This window comes from Meles meles, chromosome 5, assembly GCF_922984935.1.
Source record: "Meles meles chromosome 5, mMelMel3.1 paternal haplotype, whole genome shotgun sequence".
NCBI classification, from domain to species: domain Eukaryota; kingdom Metazoa; phylum Chordata; class Mammalia; order Carnivora; family Mustelidae; genus Meles; species Meles meles.
The window spans coordinates 61,853,644-61,874,378 of record NC_060070.1 but is presented as its reverse complement, the minus strand read 5'-3'; the positions used below and the strand labels follow the sequence as shown (position 1 = coordinate 61,874,378).

Genomic DNA, 20,735 nt, shown 5'->3' with positions numbered 1-20,735 from the left:
AGGTCAAGCAAAGCTTTATTTCGTGCCAAGCATCAAGAATCTAACCGAACGTTCAGGGACGCACCTCTTACAAGAGAGGGCGACCCTTCTCTGTTTCACAGACTAGCATTTAAGGGCAAGGGCCATGCAGTCAGGCCTGGCCAGGCACATGTGGCCAATGAGATTGTAACACACACAGGAAACGCCACAGTGATGCTAGGTGACCAATTGAGTTACAATTTACCCTAGTAGACATTTGACTCAGCCTATCACCTTGGTTGGGATTGGCGCCCAAAAGGCTCCCAAAGGGTGGGGCCCACACTCCTTGGTAACCAGGGAGACAGTATGCATCCCTGCATTGATTGGATGTCTCCACCTGGCCTGATCCACCCCTATATTTGAGCTTTGTTACCTGAGGCTGGTTTCTGGGACTTGTCTCCAAGTAAATCCCCTGGGGGAAGGAGAGCAGTGACCGTTTAACTTTAATGAAAGCCTCTTGTTAAATAGGTCCTTACATTTATGTGAGAAAAATATATGTGTGTGTGTGTATATATATATATATATATATTTGCATATACCTTGCAATATTCTTACGTATACTTCTAATACATACTTCTACCATCACCTTAATGCTAGAAAAGAGAAAGATTGTCGTGGACTAAGGCTTACCCTTGGTTCTTTAGATTTTAATGGATGAGGCTTAAAACATTTAAAGGCACACAGAGTCCATGAATAATTTGTGTGTAATATTCTGCACCTTCGTGGTGAGTAGATCAACAAATTTTGCAAAGGTTAAAGACAACTAATCGAGATAGAAGAGAATTACAACTCTGAATTGTGTCAGAATAATGGTGTATGCACTGTGGTGAAGCATCTGGATTTAGATCTCACCTTGCCCACCAGGCTGTGAAAGACCTCTTTAACTTTCTTAATATTTCTGATCTCAGGGGCGCCTGGGTGGCTCAGTGGGTTAAAGCCTCTGCCTTCGGCTCAGGTCATGATCCCAGGGTCCTGAGATCAAGCCCCGCATCAGGCTCTCTGCTCTGCGGGGAGCCTGCTTCCTCCTCTCTCTCTGCCTGCCTCTCTGCCTAGCTGTGATTTCTCTCTGTCAAATAAATAAAATATTAAAAAAAATTATAAAAAAAATATTTCTGATCTCAGTTTTCTAATCTATAAAATAAAGATAATGAAAGGACATATTTCAGAGATGAATTTATCATGAACTGAATAAAGCCTAAGTTTAGTGCCCTGACAATATGTGATTGGGTATAATTGTTCAAAATTTGCACGAATTTTGCAAAAAAAATTTGCAGAAATTTGATCTTTCTCTTTTGTATGTTAGGGTTTATACTGAGTATTAAATTAGATAAATAAAAATCATAAAGCTTTAGGATTATGCCTAGAACAGGGAAAACCCTTGATTAATGTTCCTTACCATTATTATTATCAACCACCATAGGCAATTTTCTTGTGTTTATTTTTCCCATTGCTGCATACGATTGAATATTTCATATCTTAAATAGTATGGCTTAGGGGTGTTTAGGAAAGAGCTTAATTATTAACAGAGTTTTCTATTTACCAAATTCGGAAAAAGAAATGGTATGAAATACATTAATTCAAATGTTAGACTTACAGATACAAATCTAAGAAGAGGTAGCTTTTAGAATATAATAAAGGCCATGTTTGCATTTTGATGAAATATCTAAAATATTTATTCAGAAAAAACTGGTACTATGCGGAGTAAACTTACTTAAATGAGATTTCATACACTTGTCAAATTGAACTCCCCAGAATTACACTAATCTTATTGTATCCATACAGAAACATCTACATATTCAGGGACTTAGCAATTTATACAAAAATGGCCATGCCATTTTCTAAGACACAGTTTTGGAACATATAATAACTATTTCACACTCATAATATAAAATCAATCATATTCATATGATATCTATTTTACTTTTCATAATCAAATGTCCTCATACCTTTAATCGTACACCTAAAAGTTACAAACATAAGCTATCTCTATAAATTATGATTAATCACACAAAGGATCATAATAAATTAATATAATGGACTTGTGATTAAGCTCTACATTTTGAATTTTCTATTTTATTTAAACAAAGGAGATAAATACACTCACTGCTTATGAATAAAACTCACCAGGAAATTTGTTTATACTATTGCATTTCAAATAATAGGAGTTTGACTATTACCCTCACTGAATCATCAAGTCAATATAGGAATTCATTTCATGCTTCAAGATAAAACAAATTTAAGACAAATACATTAGAGTTGGTTCTAACAACAGCTTAAATCCTGAAGCAATACTAATTTATACACATGTGGAACTGCATCTTAATGACTTTTAATGTGAGATATATATATATTTTTTTCAATGTAATTTAAAATCCTGTTCAGAGAAGAATGCTAGCTGTGTTTGTCTTGCCTTTTCTGAGTCAGTCATGAAATCACCTCATGAATTAGCTGAGCAATAGTAAGAATGAAGAAGTTGTTTCTTTCTGCTCTGCTCAGTGGAGATAGAAAGGTGAGTAAGTTCAATTCACATAGTGAGTTGAATGGCTCAAATCACAAGGCCATTTCCTGCTTCATGCTGTGCCCATTTAGTAAAACTGAATTGGTCATCATGTTTTTAGCATTGCTTTTCAGAGATGTCATACGCACTGCAGAAGAGCTGGGAAGGTAGCTGGTTGATCCCTCTTGATAGGACTTCCTCCCACAGCAGAGCTGGCTGTTGAAATGCCTCCTGAAGCTTTCACTGAGTAGATAAAGAGCAAATGGGTTGACACAAGAATTGCAAAAGCTCAGAACACGGGCAACTAAGGTGACAATCATGTGGCCTAGAGATGGGTCAATCTCATTATAATTGAAAGACCTATACATGTAGAGAACATGATTTGGAAACCAACAGAAGACAAAGCAGCCCACGAAGACTAGCACAATTTTAGCCAGGCGCTTCCGTGTCTCCATCTGCAAATACAAGGAAACAGTTGCGCTGGTTACAATGAAAATGGAACCATCCACACGCAAAACATCATGGTGCAAAAAGTAAAATTTACCATGGCATGCAAATGCATCTAAAAACACAAAAATTATTTTCCTCAACAAAGTGATGATTTCAACAGTTTGGCAAAGCCTATTTTGGTCACTATACCCTTTCATCTAAAAATATTCGACAGTCTCTACAAGACTAGATGATTAATTATTAATAAATAGCTATGTCTTCATGTTAAAACTGTGACCTATAAAAATTCTCTCTTATTTTTAATTACTTTCCTGTTGCTTAATCTACTGTGTTCACTTTAAATATAAATCATTAGTTTGTGTTAAATCCACTGAATTAATGAAGCATACAATGTACTTAAGATTAGAGTTGTTTTAATCAGGGTAATTGAAATACAGCATGACTTTTTAAATCCCTATTCCACCAAAAAAAAAAAAAAAACCTTGAGATTTAAACTTCTCATTCACATAAATCAAAACCTGATATAACTATCAATCCTGTAAGTATTACTATATTAGATTACCTTTAAAAATAAAAAGATATTTTCTTTCTTTTCTTAAACTTTACATACTGCATTTACTGTTTTATAATAAAGCCTTCAGGAATGTGACAGACAAAATTCAAGTATTGGAAATAAATCTTTTTAATCTAAAAATCATTTTCTAACATCTAGAGTTCAAGGTTTAGCTCATATTTGTCTTGCTTCCTTAAATATTTAAATGAGGCAACATGAATGTGAAAACATAATTTATCAAAGGATATTGATAGTAGGCAAAATGATATTTCCTGAACTAAAACTATTGATAGTGAATTAGAATATGCAAAAGAAAACTGTAGTGAGTGGTGAACCGGGGAAGCAAATAAAGATGCAGTAAAGAGGAGGAAAGAAATGTGGTATCCCCAGATGTATCCTGGTGGTATGAGTTAAGCAACCTGGCAATATTAAGAAACTCAACTGTGAAATTTAGGTTATGAAGCAGTGTCCACCCTAGCAGGTGGAACATGGGTGGAACAATCTTAGGGCAGCCTATACTTAGAGACTCAAATGCACAAGTAAGCTATTGGCATTGAGATTACTTCTTACTGATAACAAGCCTAGCTACCCAGCCAGAGTTTATAAGTCCCAATAGAGAAATTCACAAAAACAAGGCAGAACTAAGGCCATTTAAAAAAACAAAAGTAGAGGTGGGAGGGTAAGAGGAACTCAATTTTAGAAACCAAAGCAAAAACTCAAATACTCAAATTGAGATACAAATTGGATCAGAGGGCAAAGGAAAAAGTGCATTGAACCTATGGCCTGAATTTTTTTGTTTCAATGATGCTAGATATTTAGATAAGAAACCTATTAACTTATCTATAATTATTTTAGTGATGGTTGATTTTTTGGCTTCTAAAGAAGTTGGATCTCTGATGTTGATGGTCATCAATAAATAGAGGTCACCTTCCATGCAAGAACTCTCTCGAGATTCTGCTGTTGTTGAAGTGTGCAACGCCCCAGTCTGTGGCTCCATTTACAACCTAGCAATTTTAATGATCTGCCATTCAACATGCCTTTAAAATGGTGAAGACCTAACCAAACCTCCCTGTACCTACAAAATCCTTTGGAAGAAGTTCCTCTCTGAGAGTCCACAAAAGCCCAATTTGAAACTCTGTCCCACTAGACAGTATTTCCAGCTATTTGTGGATTAACCCAATTTGTTTTACCTTAAGTTAGTATCTCTGTATATTCCTTAAGGAAGAAAGACTGTGTAAGGTGCATCTGTAATTTTTAAATTAGCAAATTATTTTTATAAGACAAGCTATAAAGTCGAGTTAAAGAAAGCATGACTTCAGCGCCAGCCACCTCTGGATCACTCTCACCCTTGTTCTCTGCCTTCTGTTCCCAGAGCCCCATTCTGTCATCCTACCCAAATAGCATCCCCAGTTCCCAGACTGTGTCCTACAGTCCTTTCCTGATGAATCCTCCTCCCAGATTTTCTGTCATCCTTAATGGGCTAATGGGAGGAGAGATAATAATTAAATAAATTTATACTTGAAATTTTAATTTTCTGGTTTATGTTGTTTTTTTTTGCATAAACATTTACAGGTAAGGAAAAGCCTTCAAAGACATTAAGTTTTAACAGCTCCAGGCCCAGATGGCTGATAAACTGGGCTTCACTGGACCTCTACAGAGCTGTAACATGGCCACATATGAGAGGTTCCACCCCTCCTTCTCCGGGCACAACATCCCTTCTAGTCCAGGCTAATGCAAATCCATTGCACTGTGACCCTGTTCTAATCTTTCACAGTACTGAGAACCCATGAGACAGAACAGAAAATAGCAGTTAAGGCATCTGACCCACACACCTGGAACACACACACACACACACACACACACACACACACACACACACACCCTACCAAGCTTACCTGTTTTTTAGTATGTTCATTGTATTCTCCAGGAAGATTATGTGCACTTTTAATTAAGGTCTTTGCAATATGATAATAATAAACGCTAATAATAGCTAGTGGAATGAGGAAATAGACCAAGAAGATGAGCACTGAATGAATCTTTGGGTGTAATTCATCCGTCTGAGGGTAAGGTATACACGCGGTGAAGTTGCCATTTTCCAAGCTATCAATGCGCGTCACTTCTGAAAACACAGCTTCTGGAACCGCCAGCAGCACGGAGATCACCCAGATCCCCACCGCCTTCACGCAGGTCCACAGCACTGCCCCGGATGTCTGGATGTCCATGGGGTTGACAATGGCTCTGTACCTGGAAAGACAACACGCCTCACATCACTCTCTTAGAAGGAAAATGTAAAGGGAAGGAGAAAAAGAGAGGAAGGAAAGGAGGTAGGTGGGGAGAGGAGGAAGGAGATGCTACTTGCAAATATTGCATTACTCGCTAGCGGTTTTGTAGTGTATGAAAGACTGTATCCCCGATGTCTGTCTGTGTACAAGTCATTCCACTGCTTATTAGCACAGAAGATAGGAAAGAGAAAGGGAAAGATTTTAAACAGTCATTCCCCAAATTGTATTAATTTGCTTACCTATTTCACAAGTTTTATTCTAAATCAATAATACTACAAAGTACCATCATTTATTGAATATTTGTATTTAAATCATTACATTTTAAAAAAGTTATCATTACCGAAATAGCTATAATATACAACAACCCTAAATTACAAAATGACTACAAAATAATGTTACTGAGTTCTATCTTGATACTCTTCTTCGGCTTTTGAGCCTGAGTCCCCCAGGCTGAGTCCAGTCCTCTCCTGAGGACATCAGTAAATCTTACAGACTAATCTAAACTGGGATTTCTGCCATAATTCAATCATAAGAACTGTAAGAACTGAAGATGAAATAACAGTCTGTCTTTGCAGCTCTAATTTATTTTATGTGGAGACCTCATGAAATCCTCTCTTCCTATTTAAAAGCATCATAATGGTAAAAGGAACCACAATCCAGGACACAGGGGTTAAACAATCCAAATGGTTAACTCAGTCACACACTTTAGGGTAATAATAATGCAAACAAACCAAAATTATGTGTGAACATCAAGTTATTTATTTTTTTTCTGAAAGTATTTCAGCTCCAGTTAACCTAGAAGGTAACACAATATGGTAAAAAGTAATTTTAGTCAAACAAATCTTAGCCATTGTCTTATCTCTGATATCCTTTGGAAAATCACTTAAGATCTTCATCTATAAGGTGGAGATAAAAACATTTCTTTCAAAGTTTTTGATTATGAAAAAAGGAGAGAGCATCTATTACCGTGACTGCCAATTAGCAGATATTAACCATGCCATGACTCTGTACGTTCTCCTTATTTACATTCGATTTAGTCTAGTGTTCTAAACAATTCAGAATATTTCAAGAACCATAATAAGCAGGTAAGATCTTCTGAGGTCCTCTCAAGCTGTTTCCCATTGCCTGCAGAAGAGGAACAGCTCCCAGCCTGAAGGGAGCCTCTCTTTCTCCTTCCTCATTTGTATCGAATGTCATTCCCAGGCCCTCAATAAGAGAAGAACCATATTTTTATCTAGAGTCTTCCCATGTATAACAGGAAACATATAAATTTTAAAGTAGAACAACAGCAAAGGGTCTTGACAGCAAATTAAATAAAGTAGCATACATAATGCATTTATTTTACCCAGACTTTGCACATGGCAAAACACAGTAGGCATGTGTTCCCTCCCCCTTTGGTTTGACTGGATGTTCTTAAGAAACTAAAAGAAGAATTACAATCAGTAACTAGAATGAGCTGGTTTTTTTCTGTTGTTTTTTTTTTTTATCAGATTAATATATTCAAAGAGGTTTTTGTTTTGTTTTGTATTTCTTTTTGTTTTTAATCAGAAAGCACTACAAGCCTATAAAGAAAAATAGAAGCTCCTGATTTCATTTCAGGTCCTGCTCCTGGGTTGAACCAATTTCACATCATGACCTCCATATGTCTAAGAAATGTCCTTCTGCCACTGTCTCTTGAAATAAATATTGTAGACATTTGCTCTCAACATCATGTTATGGAATTTAAAGACTTTTCTCTCTTATATCACCTTTATTCCTCACATCGCCAACTTCCTGATTTAGTATGCTATATTAAATGTTTATAAAGTAGTCACTACACTGTTATGATGACTGAACAAGTATCTCACACTGCAAGATTAAGTAATATGTTTTCTTTCTTAAACATGTCTCTGACTTACCTATAGTTGCTACTTGATCAGTTTTGTTTGCATAATTTTCCATGTTCGTGAATTAACTTTTTAAAAAAAGGTTCTTCCACTATCTTGTTGGATAATTGGAGTCCCAGTGCTTGAATCTCAATTCCTCTCTCTAAGTCTTCTACTTTAATCAGCAAATCTCCACCTTCTTTTTGGTTTTACTTTCTACCATACTTGATTAGCTTTAGCTTTCATTCTTTCTTCTGACTTTTTAAATTTCTGCTATCATATTTTTAATTTCTAGAAGTTCTTCCTAGTTTTCAAGTCACTCTTGCATAGCAAACTATTCTTATGAATATAAGTTCTTATTATATGTCTATGGAACTAATTCAGAAAAAAATTTTTTTACGTCTCTTTCTCATATAGTTTCAATAATAGGTAACAATAATAACAGCACACTTTCTCCAAAGTTTCAAGCAAAAAAAAATTTTTTTTCATACTAAAATCCAAGTGGATAACTATTTAGAAGTAAGAAACCTAGTGGGAGTATAAGACCTGGGTAGAGAAGGCCTTTCCAACAGGGTCGATTACTGGTCATGTATCGTGCACGGAAGGGAAATAGACTTTGGATCTTTCCCTAAATGATATACATATAATGGAAAGGGGAGTACTGTTCCCCTCACAGAATCCAGTAACTATATTTTAGTACCAATAAATATCATTTTCGCTGTGAATCCATTTTTTCTTTTTGTATGTTCAGATGTCCCTCTTTGCTTTTTTTAATTTTTTTTTTAATTTTACTTATTTATTTGACAGACAGAGATCACAAGCAGGCAGAGAGGCAGGCAGAGGGGGTAGGGGGAAGCAGGCTCCCTGCCGAGCAAAGAGCCCGATGCAGGGCTCGATCCCAGGGCCCTGAGATCATGACCCAAGCCAAAGGCAGAGGCCCAAACCACTGAGCCACCCAGGTGCCCCTTTTTTTATATTAATCGCAAGCTGTTCTTGAAATTCACAGAAATATAATTAAAATAGATAGTAAACCAAAAAACAAAATAACTAATACATTCAAAGACTTATGCTAGAATTTCTCCTCAAAAGTTAGATATCTACTACCTACCAATTAATATTTCAGATCAAATTACAAAAAGCTGATGATAAATTCTTTTATACATGGAAGAGATGAGAAAAGACCAGAGAAGTTTGGGGGAAGGGTGATGATTACTAAAAATTGATCAATTAACTAGCTCTCCTTGTTAGATTGTCAGAAAACTCAAAGACTATTCTGAACTTTCCTTTGTGGATTTAAAAAGGAGGAAAGTCAGGGGTGCTTGGGTGGCTCAGTCAGTTAAGCATCTGCCTTGATGTCAAGTCATGATGTCAGGGTCCTGCGATAGTGCCCAGCATCAGGCTCCCTGCTCAGCGGGGAGTGTGCTTCTCCCTTTCCCTCTGCCTCTGCCCCTCTCTCTCTCTCTCTCTCTCTCTCAAATAAATAAGTAAAATTTAAATTTAAAAAAAAAAAGAGGAGCGGGGGGAAAACAAACATCACTCCCCTACCTTTATTCCCACCCCACATCTAACCACATAAACATAAAGCATGTTAGGGAAACTGTGAAGAGGAATGAAAGTTATAACTCTTTCATTCTGACAAGATTTCCATAGTAGAACCAGCAACAGATCTAGAATTCTTGCTTTAGAAGTAAGAAACCTAGTGGGAATATAAGACATGGGTAGACAAGGCCTTTCCAACATGGTCGATTACTGGTCATGTCCTGCAAGGAAGGGAAATAGACGTTGGATCTTTCCCTAACTGATATACATGTAATGGAAAGGGGGAGTACTGACAAATCTATAAAGCCAGAAATCACAGTTTACAACAACAGATTACTGAAGTGTCATTATTAGTACTTAAATATTCACATAATTGTCAGAGAGTAAGTTTTACATTAATGTTTCATGTACATACATCTTTGAAAGGATAAAAAGTCAAGCAATACAGTGCAAATTAGTAAGGACATGTTTAATCATCTTTCCTTTAAATATTTATAAAAATGTAGGAATGAAACAGTCCCTCAGTATGCAAACTATCCCATTAAATTTAGTAGCATAACACATGTGTGAAAAGCATTATTTTTTTTTCTTTCAGATAGTCTCAGAAAGGTATCCTTAATGGAAAACTAGAAAATAATCAATCAAAAGGGATTAAAGAAAATATAATTACCATTCATGTATTAAATATTTTTTAACATTTTATTTATTCATTTGAGAAAGAGAGACCTAAAGACAGAGAGCACAGAGGGAGAGGCAGAGGGAGAAGAAGAAGCAGACTCCACGATGAGCTGGGAGACCAATGTGGAGCTCTATCCCATGACCTGAGCCAAAGGCAGATGCTTAACCATCTGAGCTAACCAGGTGCCCCTCATGTCTTAGATATTAATGAACCGATAGGCTTCTTCATTAATTTTTGTTTTGAATCTTGCACTTATCATATCTGTGTATAGTCTAAATTTAATGTAAAGGGTAATAGAATATAATCATATTACAAAATATGTAACAAAATTTAGATCATTTTAGCTTGTATAAAGTCATCTCAATATCTCAAATTCTCCACCTACATATTTCTGTAAACCTACTAGTTGCATTATCCATAGTTTCTTTTTTTCCTTATCATTCTTTCATCAGAGGGCAACAAAGAGTTTAAATGTGAACAATCTGACAAAGGAGAGAAAGGTACTGTGGAAGCAAGAGAAAGAAAATTTCAAAAAGTATAGACCCTCTGTGTCAACTACCTCTAAAAATAAAAACAGAAACCTTCTTTTGCTTACTGTTGTATCTAAAGTGCATAACACAATGCCTGACCCATAGTAATTTCTCAGTGAACATTTGTTAAACTAATAAGGAAATGTGGTCTGAGCAGCAAGGAGATCACTTTTTTAAAGTAGTTTTGGTAGAGTGGGGTGGTTTTTGGTTATCACGTTAAGGGGAGAATGGATGTTAGAGATGGATATACAGTCTAGTCCAATGATACCCAAGCTAGATCAATATATTCAGCATCACCTAGAGCTGAAAACAGTATTGGGTTTCTCCCCAGACTTACTGGCACAGAGTCTCTAGGACGTAAAAATGTGAGGTTCTGCATTTTACTAAGATTTTCAAATAATTCTAAATATAAACCAGGTTTAAGAAACCACTTTTTAGGGGCACCTGGGTGGCTCAGTGGATTAAGCCGCTGCCTTCGGCTCAGGTCATGGTCTCAGGGTCCTGGGATCGAGCCCCGCATCGGGCTCTCTGCTCCGTGGGGAGCCTGCTTCCTCCTCTCTCTCTGCCTGCCTCTCTGCCTACTTGTGATCTCTCTTTCTGTCAAATAAATAAATAAAATCTTAAAAAAAAAATTTAAAAAAAAAAAAAGAAACCACTTTTTAGGGATGCCTGGGTGGCTCAGTTGGTTAAGCAGCTGCCTTAGGCTCAGGTCATGATCCCAGCATCCTGGGATCGAATCCCACATCGGGCTCCTTGCTCAGCAGGGAGCCTGCTTCTCCCTCTGCCTGCCACTCTGCCTGTGCTCACTCGCGCTCTCTCCCTCTCTTTCTCTGACAAATAAATAAATAAAATCTTTAAAAAAAAAAAAAAGAAAGAAACCACTTTTTAAGAAGATTGACTGTGGCCATGAGCATCTTTCCACAAGACCCCCATGAACTTGCCTGATGCAAAGGACACGCATTCATCAGTGGAGAGTATTGGTTATCCAGTGAAAGTTCAGTGTTAAGAATTAGAGGCATGCGGGGCACCTGGGTGGCTCAATGGGTTAAGCCGTTGCCTTCGGCTCAGGTCATGATCTCAGGGTCCTGGGATCGAGTCCCGCATCGGGCTCTCTGCTCAGCGGAGAGCCTGCTTCCCTTCCTCTCTCTCTGCCTGCCTCTCTGTGATTTCTCTCTGTCAAATAAATAAAATCTTTAAAAAAAAAAAAAGAATTAGAGGCATGCCCTTAACAATATGTCACATCATGCTTTCTTTCTTTCTTTTTTAAAGATCTATTTGTTTGTTTGAGAGAGAGAGAGAGCGCGTGTGCACATGTAAACAGGGGAAGGGCAGAGGGAAAGGTAGAGGGAATACTCAAGCAGACTCCCTGCTGAGCATGGAGCCTGATCACAGGGCTCCATCCAAGGACCCTGAGATCATGTCCTCAGCCAAAATCAAGAGTCAGCCACTTAACCAACTGAACCATCCAAGTGCCTCACACCGTGTTTCATTATTTTTTTAATTTAAATTCAATTAGCCAACATATAGTATATGATTAGTTTCTGATATAATGTTCAATGATTCATTAGTTGCATATGACATCCAGTCCACACGTCTTAAACATATTTATAGCTTGTAGCAGTAAAGCTTATTGTGAATAAAATTAATAAACTTACTGTTTAAAATTATCTATTCAAGATCACAGAACAGAATGTCTAAAACAATAATCTTTTTTAAAAATAATGGAATGGAAGTGGGATGTAACTTTGGAAAGGATGAGAAATACCAGATTCAATTACAGAGGCTCAGCAATTCCATTTGTTCTTTATGCCCCCCCTACCAATTACTTTGTTTTTAACCCATTAAACTGTATGATTTAAGGGGCACCTGGGTGGCTCAGTGGATTAAGCCGCTGCCTTCGGCTCAGGTCATGATCTCAGGGTCCTGGGATCAAGCCCCGCATTAGGCTCTCTGCTCAGCGGGGAGACTGCTTCCCCCTCTCCCTCTGCCTGCCTCTCTGCCTACTTGTGACCTCTCTCTCTGGGTCAAATAAATAAATAAAATCTTTTTTTTTTAAAGTGTATGATTTAAATGACATATGAAAGTGTCACAAGTAGAATGACAATGACAAATCATGTTAGTGAAGGCAACAGGTTGGAACTAGCCAGTCTATGATTAAAGGAATTGGAGAAAGCCTATAGAAGGTAGAGAGCTCATTTCTATTAATTTTTCAATAGGCTCATTTTGTTCTCCACTTCAGTGCCTATTATCTAATAATGAACTGCATATATGAATATGTATTGTTTTGAGTGAATAGGTTGTTTGTCATCCAGACACATAGTTGACATAGTATAAGTGGTTATATAGCTACATATTATTTAAAAATGCTTTCACATTAATTATGTCATTTCACAAAATAATCCTGTGCAGTAAAATTAATTAAAGTACCCATTTTACAGAAAAGATTATTGAGATTAAGGGATCAAATGAGGTTGAAGTGATAGCCAGTAGGCAGATGACTCAGGATTCACAAAAGACTATCTTATGACTTCAGAGTCTATATTTTTTCAGTTTATTGCACATTGCAGATACAACTGAAAAATTAAATGCTTTCTCTATTCTATTTTTAGACATTTGATCGCCTTGTTCTTTGAAAGTCAGTGGTATTTTTAAGTGGAAAGACGATTAATGTCTGTAATCACGTTTTCTCAATTTAATGATCATTTTTATGGGAGAAACTAAGCCTCGATAGTACTAGCAAGTAACATTTCATACCTTTTTAAAGATTTTATTTATTTATTTATTTGACAGAGAAAGCACAAGCACACAGGGCAGCTGGCAGAGGAAGAGGGAGAGGAGGCTCCTACTGAGCAGGGATCCAAATGACATGGGGCTTGATCCCAGGACCTTGGGATCATGACCTGAGCTGAAGGCAGACACTTATCATCTGAACCACACAGGTGCTCCCATTTCATATTTCTTGAGTCATCTCTAAAAACTGCATTTTCATCAAATCAATGTAAATGCCTACAGTCATCTCTAGATCATGGTCTTATAATCTAAAACTGGTTTCTCGTGAGATGTTTAATGCTTGGTTATCCCTTAAAATGTGATTCTCTTCCAAAAATTAATTTAAAGTAAATTACAATTATTAAAATTTTCATTTTCAAAATATCCCCCCCAAATTTCCACAAACAATAAAAGTAAAGAAGGTCTGCACTGAAAGTTGAAAAAATATTCTTAATGAAAATCTGCAGAAGACAAAAATCAAAACCTAATGTCAAATAGATAAATCAAGTGAAAAGCTAGGGATAAATAAATGGTTAGCATTTATTCTTGTTCCCATTGAAGATCCCTGAGTAACTGGAAATAGAAAATACTGCCCAGAACCTCAATAAATCAGAGGCATTCACAAAGATATTGAATGGAATATTATACAACCACAATAAAGGATGAGATCATGCCATTTGTGACAACATGGATGGACATAGAAGGTATTATGCTATGAGAAATAAGTCAGATTGAGAAAGATAAATACCATATGATTTCTTTCATGTGTGGATCCTGAAAAGCAAAACAAATGAAAAAAAAAAAAAAACAATAAAAAAGTAGAAGCAGATCTACAAATACAAAAAATGAGCTAATGGTTGCCCAAGGGAAGGGAGGTGAGGGGATGAGAAAATGGGTGAAGGAGGGGAGCAGATATAAAGACATGATGAATGTCATAAGAATAAAAGGAACAACAGAGGAAATATAATCAATGTTATTGTAATAGCATTACATTGTGACAGATGGTAGCTACACTTGTGATGAGCATAGAATAATAGAGAAGTTGACTCACTATGTTATACACCTAAAACTAATATAACATTGTATGTCAACTATACTCAAGTTTTAATTTTTTTTTTCAAAAAAGAACTTGAAAATGAGAAAATAAAAATGTAATTAAAATTTTTAAAGACTTTGGAGACTGGTCAACCCTCCTGAGGAATCAGTAACTGGAAGAACAAAAGTATATTCTTATTTTCATTCCTGAAATACACAAACAGGAACTGTACAACTGGGACAACTAACAATAAGGGAAGTGTTGTTGAACTTCATTGTCCGACTTCTTGGCTCAGCCAGAGCAGATGGGCCCCTATTTAAATGTAACATCACAGGGAAAAGACTGACAGGTACATCTTAGAGCATCTTTATTTCCACTGAGAAGTGGGCCAAACAGAATCAGTATAAATTATTAACTGAAAGACTTGTCTGAGATGTTGCAACATGGAGTAGCAGGATGGGTAGACCCCCAGAGGCCGAATTCACTAACCAGCTGCCTCACCAATGCAAGTGTCCCTCCTCTTTTGGTCTTTCTCTGCTCAAAACCCAGGTAGGGAAATAATAGGATCCTAGCTATAGTCCCTCAGCCCTGCAGTTGAAGACATTATTCTTAATTTGCAAATGAAGAAAATAATCGCTTTATGAGCACGTGTTTTGCACTATTTTATCACCTTCTCCAACTAGAACATTTGAACCTAACAGATGTAGGACTAACACCCACATGCCTGGTGCGTTCCTTCTTACTTACAGCGTGTCCCAAACATTTCAGATCAAGGTGATGAATAGCTTCAAAATAATCTTCAAAAACTATAAATTCATGTATAAGTTATGGCAATAGTGTGAATATTGTAAAAATTATCCAGTACCTCCAATGTGGTATTTAGAGTCTCTCTAAAGAGAAAGAAAAAGGGACATAAGATAGAAGCATTTGACTTATTAGAGTCAAATATTTGACTTATTGGAGTCAAATATAGCAACTTCTGTTTAACAAAAAAGCACATATTCAAATTAAAAATGAATAAATTAAGTGCAGGTTATAATTTATCCTGTTTTATGACTATATAAAAATAACATTGAGCACTTGTAATGGGAAAAAAAATGTCCTTTTTGCATCGGCAGCCAGAAAGCTTGCAGGCAAACATGTGACTCACATTTTGTGGTAGTATAAGTCACCATATAGTCTTCAGATTTTTATTTTTCCTCTACCTGGGTTTCCTCCCATTTTTATTTCTGTTGTATGTTGTTTGTATCTTTATTTTTAAGCTCCCTTAAATTTTTTTGGAACAAGTTGACAATAAGAAAGTCCTCACTCTGATAAACTGGGTTATCAGGGCAAGTGGGGAATCTGAACTCTCCAGTAGAGTTTAGAAATACACTAAGAAATATATATGTCAGTGCAGTGCATGCTATCCAGGACTCCAGATCAAAGGATCACATGCTACCCATGGCTCCAGACCAAAGGAGAAAGCATCTGCAGGCGGGGCCAACTGGTTAATGAGTATCTGAGCTTTGGTCCCAGCAAACAGATTAGGGCATTCCTCGCCCCACCCCCCCCACCCCCACCCCATCACTGGATTGAGACCACTAAAAACTTTTCTTCCAGCCTAGGGAGTGTAGATCCAGGGCCTACATTTGATCTGTTCCACTATTTTAACAAATAATTATACTGAAGAGAGTATCTGTTTGCATTGGTAAAATATCCAAATAATGTTAATGATTCAAGGTTCATACCTAACAGAACCAGCTCAGTTATGGAATTAAATCTGATTATTTCAGCAAGCAAACAGAAGTTTGAAATCATGAATATTTTAATACTTTAGTCAGATTTGGTGCAAAATTACTTTTGCTTTCAATCCAATTTTGACTATTTAATATTAGAAAAACAACATAATCCAATACATTAAATTAATATTAATCTCACCTTTATTATTTTATAGATTTTTAATATTTGATTTATAAATGCATTTTAGTTAACACATAAAAAGGAATAAGAATTGTTGTCTAGTTTTACATTTGTAAATATATAAAATTATAAAGTTCGCAGTTCAGCACTAGGAATCTGAGAAAGTTTTCCTGTAAAAGAAAAAGAACTCATTCTTAAAAGCTATTTGCATTTTAATTAGGGCCTTTTAGAGGCCAAAAGGTCTTCAAGAATCAAAGAAATTACATTCTAAGCTTGGAAATGAAGCTACTGTATTCGATAGTGAAGGAGAGATCTATAATGCCAGCCATAAACAAAGTACATTTATGGGACTTAAACTACTCAGTGTCACAGCACACATGTGAGTGTGTGAGAGTGTGTGTGTGTGTGTGTGTGTGTGTGTGTGTGTAAAACTGTTAAAAATATAATACCACAGAGAGACTATGCAAGTGTCTGTAATTATCTATTTAATATGAGCAAGCAAACAAGTACATTTTCAAAATACAAAAAAATTCATTAAGATAAAAGTAGAAACCAAACAAAAGTCACCACTCTCACCCCCCTGGATCACACTATTATCTCCTTGACCCACTCTGGCTGTGATATGGCTCTGAGGCACGTCTACAGTGGACAGAAATGAACTTTCCAAAGGATGAATCAGTTGAAACTTCTCATAAAAGTTTGGAAAGCCAAGGATAATAATCTTGAGTACCAAAAGTGTCACCCACACAACCCTTTGGCCCTACTGATCAAGGTGATTTAGGCCCCAAGGTAGATTCACAAGTATTATATTTCTTATGTCAGTCTCTGCTCTAGAACACTGAAGTCCACATCACATTCCAGTATGCTTTCTGAAATAGAATTATCTTCCTCTTCCTTTTTCTACATCACTGTGATCTCTACTTCTAAACTCTCTCTCTTTTCTTAAGCAAAGACATTCAAGCCATCTCATGAAAACAGGATATTTGGTTTAACAAACAATCGAATTAAAACTTGTTGTTTAAAAACCCTAATAACAGGGTTTTGAATTGTGTGTGTGTGTGTGTGTGTGTGTTTCTTTTGTTTTAGTGTTCCTGTTGCTACAACTACTCTTTAATTTTGACTTTGAGACATTTATTTTACAATCACATATATGATGTTCTGTTGTTTTTGTTGAATCTAATGAATTAGCTTTTTTTTCAAATTTTATTTATTTATTTGAAGACAGAGATCACAAGTAGGCAGAAAGGCAGGCAGAGAGAGAGGGGGAAGCAGGCTCCCTGCTGAGCAGAGAGCCCAATGCAGGGGCTCTATCTCAGGACCCTGGGACCATGACCTGAGTGGAAGGCAGAGATTTTAACCCACTGAGCCACCCAGGTGCCCCATGACTCAGCTTTTGCAATCATTTTTGCTTTTTTACTCTTGGGTGCTTTGTTTCAAACTGAACTTTTCCTATCATTAGTAGGAAAGATCATTAATAATTTCTTATGATTAGAAAAGCAATAACACGGCTCAATGTGAAGAGTACGGCTTTGAACTGAGCTCAAACGCTAGATCCTTCTTATTATCAGATCATGAAAATGTTGCTTAATTTCAAGACCTAGTTTTCTTTACTTAAAAATGGTAATAATATTAATACCTACTTCATAGTGTTGTGAGGGTAATAAACTCACACACAAAAAGTACAGTGCTAAGGGAGATTCATCTTCTACTTGTAATCAAATTGTACAGGAAATCAAAACATTTGCTTAAATAAAATGTGAGGAGATCAAGTACTTATCAACATGCGATTACTGTGTTCTGGAAGAAAAGAACACATGTAGACAATATCCAGCAAAACATTTCCAAACCACTTTAATTGAATATTGGAATGTATGGGTCATTTCATCACTAGTGATTTCAGTTACTTAGTTTATATTTCCCAAACAAGCACTAAAAGGCAAAGTAGAACCTGGACCAAGTAGAAAAGGTAACCCACTTTTTATCATCCTTAGTATAAGTCGTTGTGCTTCATTTACGGAGTACCTGCCACACATAACAAACTGAAAAAGTCAGTATGTGAAGAATAGCGTGTTCTCTCAGCTTGGTCAGAGCCAATTTACCTGTGGGTCTCTATGATAATAGGTTGAGAAAAAGTGGCATGAAATAAACTCAAGCCTTGGATCTTGCTACTTATGGAAATAAAAGCACAATGATAGTAATTTTAACTATTGTAATGATAGCTATTCATTAAGTTTTATTCTAATCATTAAGTAGAACTTTTTTAACTTTCTAATTAAAATAGGCCCGATAAGGAAGGGTAGCTAAATGAAAAAGTCACATTTTAATTATAGGAGTCAAAGAAAACTTCATGAAAGGTAATAGAAATGGTGTCCTATTAGCAAGATGAGGTGCATAATTTACCCAAAGTCACCTATTTTTATAGGAATGTGGTTTTAGAAAGAATATGACACAACCCAAAAAGTCAATAATATTTGGTTTAAAAAGACAGGTGCTCTCAACTCCCCAGTGATTATTGTCTTTCCCTCAGTGAAGAAGAGCTCTTCAATGCCAGAGTGATGGAGGGGTATTATTGCAAATACCAGGAAATTTAGATGGACTCATTTTCCATTAAGATCAAGATGTAAATTAAAGAAGAGGAGAGTAAACACCTTAATCATCCAAGTCCAATTGTTTGTCTGAATAGCATAAGTCCATATCCTATCCTCAAGGGAATTAGACCAGGGTTCCATGCACAGTTGCCTAACTGGACATTTCATCACCATCCTCATCCTGACATCCTTCCTGCTTAAATGCCTAAGAGCATGATCACAGAAAGACTAAGGTAGGGGCACTGAATCAGGAGTCAGCCGACTTGGATTCTTCTCTCTGCTCTACCAGTGAAATTTACATTCTCTGGGCCTCTGTATCTTCACCTAGAGAATGACACAGTTGAACTTAGCTGATCTGCAAGGTAGAATAATGGTCACTTCCCCACGATTAATATATGTGAAAAGCAGATTTGATATCAAAAATCTATTTTTACAGCATCATTTTTTAAAGATTTATTCATTATTTGACAGATAGAGATCATAAGTAGGCAGAGAAGTAGGCAGAGAGAGAGGAGGAAGCAGGCTCCCCGCTGAGCAGAGAGCCCCAGGCCTTAACCCACTGAGCCACACAGGCGCCCCTTTACAGCACCATTTTAAGACACTAAAATTTGGTACCTACCTGTTGGGAGTGAGGGTGGAAATCACTTGACTTGAGGTATTAAAACAAAAATGTGTAGTCATCTGTCTGAAGAGAATTTACTATTGTAGTTGTTTGACTTCAAGTAAATAACAGAATTTAGTTAATAAGTGTAAACAATATTTCCTCATATTTGAAAAAAAACTCAAAATCAAACATTCCTCTAATATTAAGCCAGTCATTCTTACCTATCAGGTTATTAATTTGGGCACACAAGAAAAACTTCTACATGGTAGTTTCACTGCAATTATTCTATAGCTTTTCTATGAAACAGATAATAAAGATTTCCAAAGTGTGTGCAGGGGAGTAGGAAGACCAGGATATGCACTTTAAAAACTACTTTCAAACTAACGCAGTGTTAATTATTTTAAAAGTCATAATTTTCTTATATATATTTTTCAAGCTTCACAACTCAGTCCGTTTTAACTCCTTTTACTCTAATTCCCAGATACACTCTCCTCTGCTTGCCCATCCCCAGCCATTCCAACCCCCCCCCCCCCCCCCGCCAACCCCCGCCAAGGGGCACTCCTCCCCCTCTCCACCTCTTTTCCAGGCAACACCACCACTACCTGCGCCCTCACCTGTCGGCGCTGAGGGCAGTGAGAGTGAACACGGAAACCCCCACGGACGTGAGCTGGATCACCGGGATCAGTTTGCAGCCCACCTTCCCGAACATCCACTCGTCAAAGAAGTAGCGCGAGGCATCCACTGGGACGCAGGTGAGCAGCAACAGCAAGTCCCCGGCGGCCAGGTTAGAGATGAAGATGTTGGGGACGCTCCTCATGGCGCTGTTGGTGATAAAGATCTTCACCAGCATGATGTTGCCCAGCAAGCCCACCGTGATGATGAGCAGGTAGAGGGACGGGATCACGCAGCGGATTGCGAACTTGGCGCCGGTCCCGTCGGAGGGTGGCAGGAAGTCTCTCTCCGACACTCCGGGGACCAAGTCGCCCGGATTCTCCTCCACGGTCTCGGAGAGGTTGCAAAGAGACTTGGGGGGCATGTTCTCCTTTCCGGGAGAGTCCACTGGAGTTTCCATGCACCCTGGTGCCCTGACAAGTGCACCACACACTTGGGCTTAATCAATTTCCCTCTCACAGGGCCAAGTTTACTGCCTGGGGAGAGCGAGTCACACTGCCACGTCCCAAAGAGGACTGGGCCTTGGTGAGAAGATTGCCCACGCTCAGGTGCTTCACTTCTGGAGGGGCACACCGGCGCCTGCTGGCTCCAAATTTAAAAAAAGAAAAAGGCAAAGCAGTTGCGTCTTTGTTCTAATCCTCAGCGGTTTGTTTTCCTTTATAACTAGCGGAGAACAGTCCTGCTGTGAAAGAAGATTTATCCCTCCGGAATTAATAAAAGTACCTGCCCGACAGTTGGCGCGGAGGGGAGG

General features: G+C 37.4%; 1 protein-coding gene across 1 annotated transcript; it reads right to left on the bottom strand.

The window, feature by feature from the left end:
- Positions 1 to 2,568: 2,568 nt before the first annotated feature.
- Positions 2,569 to 20,348, bottom strand: NMBR (neuromedin B receptor). The gene is made up of 3 exons (XM_046006760.1): positions 19,927 to 20,348; positions 5,414 to 5,762; positions 2,569 to 2,970 (listed from the first exon to the last, which is right to left on the bottom strand). The coding sequence occupies exons 1-3, from the start codon at positions 20,346 to 20,348 to the stop codon at positions 2,569 to 2,571; spliced, it is 1,173 nt and encodes a 390-aa protein (XP_045862716.1).
- Between the last annotated feature and the right edge of the window lie 387 nt (positions 20,349 to 20,735).